At 31.1% G+C, this 1,376-nt stretch overlaps 1 protein-coding gene across 7 annotated transcripts in view; it reads left to right on the top strand.

The window, feature by feature from the left end:
- med25 (mediator complex subunit 25) overlaps nucleotides 1–1,376 on the top strand; it is a 26,365-nt gene that overhangs the window by 4,327 nt on the left and 20,662 nt on the right. For all 7 annotated transcript variants that reach the window (XM_024272995.2, XM_024272996.2, XM_024273002.2 and 4 more), the window contains exon 6: nucleotides 288–408. In XM_024272995.2, the coding sequence (XP_024128763.1) occupies nucleotides 288–408 (121 nt within the window). The remainder of the gene's footprint in view (nucleotides 1–287; nucleotides 409–1,376) is intronic.

Below are 1,376 nucleotides of genomic sequence, written 5' to 3'. Positions count from 1 at the left end.
TACTTATGTTATTCTGTATATAAATACCGCTTAATTAGTTTAAGATCCATATATAAAATTAAATATAGTGTCTACAAAAGCTCTTATACTCTTTGGACAGTTACTAAACATTATTTTATTGCTTAAAATACTTTAGTTTTAAGTATATCCTAATAATGAATAGAGAGAAGAAGTAAATAGAGAAACCATAGAGTTCTTATGTTTCTTGGAAGCTCTCTGGATGATCTGATCAAAATACTGTAAAGAATTTACAGTCATTGTACTCGTTTCTGTCTGTGTCCCTGCAGAGGTCAAACACACAAGGTTTGTGTTCTTCTGTGTAATTCTCCTCCATATCTGCTCCCTGCTGTGGAGAGCGTCAGCTACACCGGATGCACAGCAGAGAGTCTGGCCAAAATCATCAGAGACGTGAGTCACTCCACTGCTGCTTTTAAGGTTGTAGGACAAATACTGAATCTGTTATATCATCAAAAAATATTTACTATTTTACATTAAATCATTTTCCTACATCTTGTCTTGAACTTCTTGACAAAGTGATTTTATGGAATACGAACCAGCGATTCTATAAGTTGTAGAATTGCATTTTTGGATTCTAGTAATATTTCAGATTTAAGGTGGAATTTATATATATATATATATATATATATATATATATATATATATATATATATATATATATTTAAGGGTTATCAATTAATCAAATATGTTTACAATTATTTGTGCTCCAAGAACTGTTCTGGAGTTTTACTTAAGCATCCATCCAACAAACTGACCAACCAATGTTTTATTTTAAAATTAATAAATCATCTGGAGGCAGAATTAGGAAAAAAATTGTATTTTCTGTCCATTTTTTCCTCGTAAACTTGAGTTTACAGTTGGATGACAATCACTTTTATGCTATTTTATTTTCTTACAAAAATGTAGTAAAATAATTGTCCTGATCTTCAGCTGACACCCTCTCCTCATTGGAGGAATGGAGGAGCTTTTTTAGTTGTGTTAAAAGATCAGAAACGACTCTTTTGTGATAGAAAATAAAAAACTTAACTAACAGAGTGAGATAGCTGTTTTGGCTAACTTGGGTATTTTTCAGTTTTTTTTAGGCTGTTCTGGAATTTAGCTAACATTTCAGCTACATGCTAACTGTTTTGGCTAGCTTAAACTTTTTTTGTTTTTTAGGCTGTTCTGGAATTTAGCTAACATTTCAGCTACATGCTAGCTGTTGTTGGCTAATTTTAGTTTTTTTTCAGTTTTTGTAGGCTAATTTGTAGTTTAGCTAATATTTCAGTTACATGCTAGCTGTTTTGGCTAGCTTAAACTTTTTTATTTTTTAGGCTGTTCTGGAATTTAGCTAACATCTCAGTTACATGCTAGCTGTT

The sequence above is a fragment of the Oryzias melastigma genome, linkage group LG8, assembly GCF_002922805.2.
Source record: "Oryzias melastigma strain HK-1 linkage group LG8, ASM292280v2, whole genome shotgun sequence".
NCBI classification, from domain to species: Eukaryota; Metazoa; Chordata; class Actinopteri; order Beloniformes; family Adrianichthyidae; genus Oryzias; species Oryzias melastigma.
This window is presented reverse-complemented; position numbering and strand designations above follow the sequence as displayed.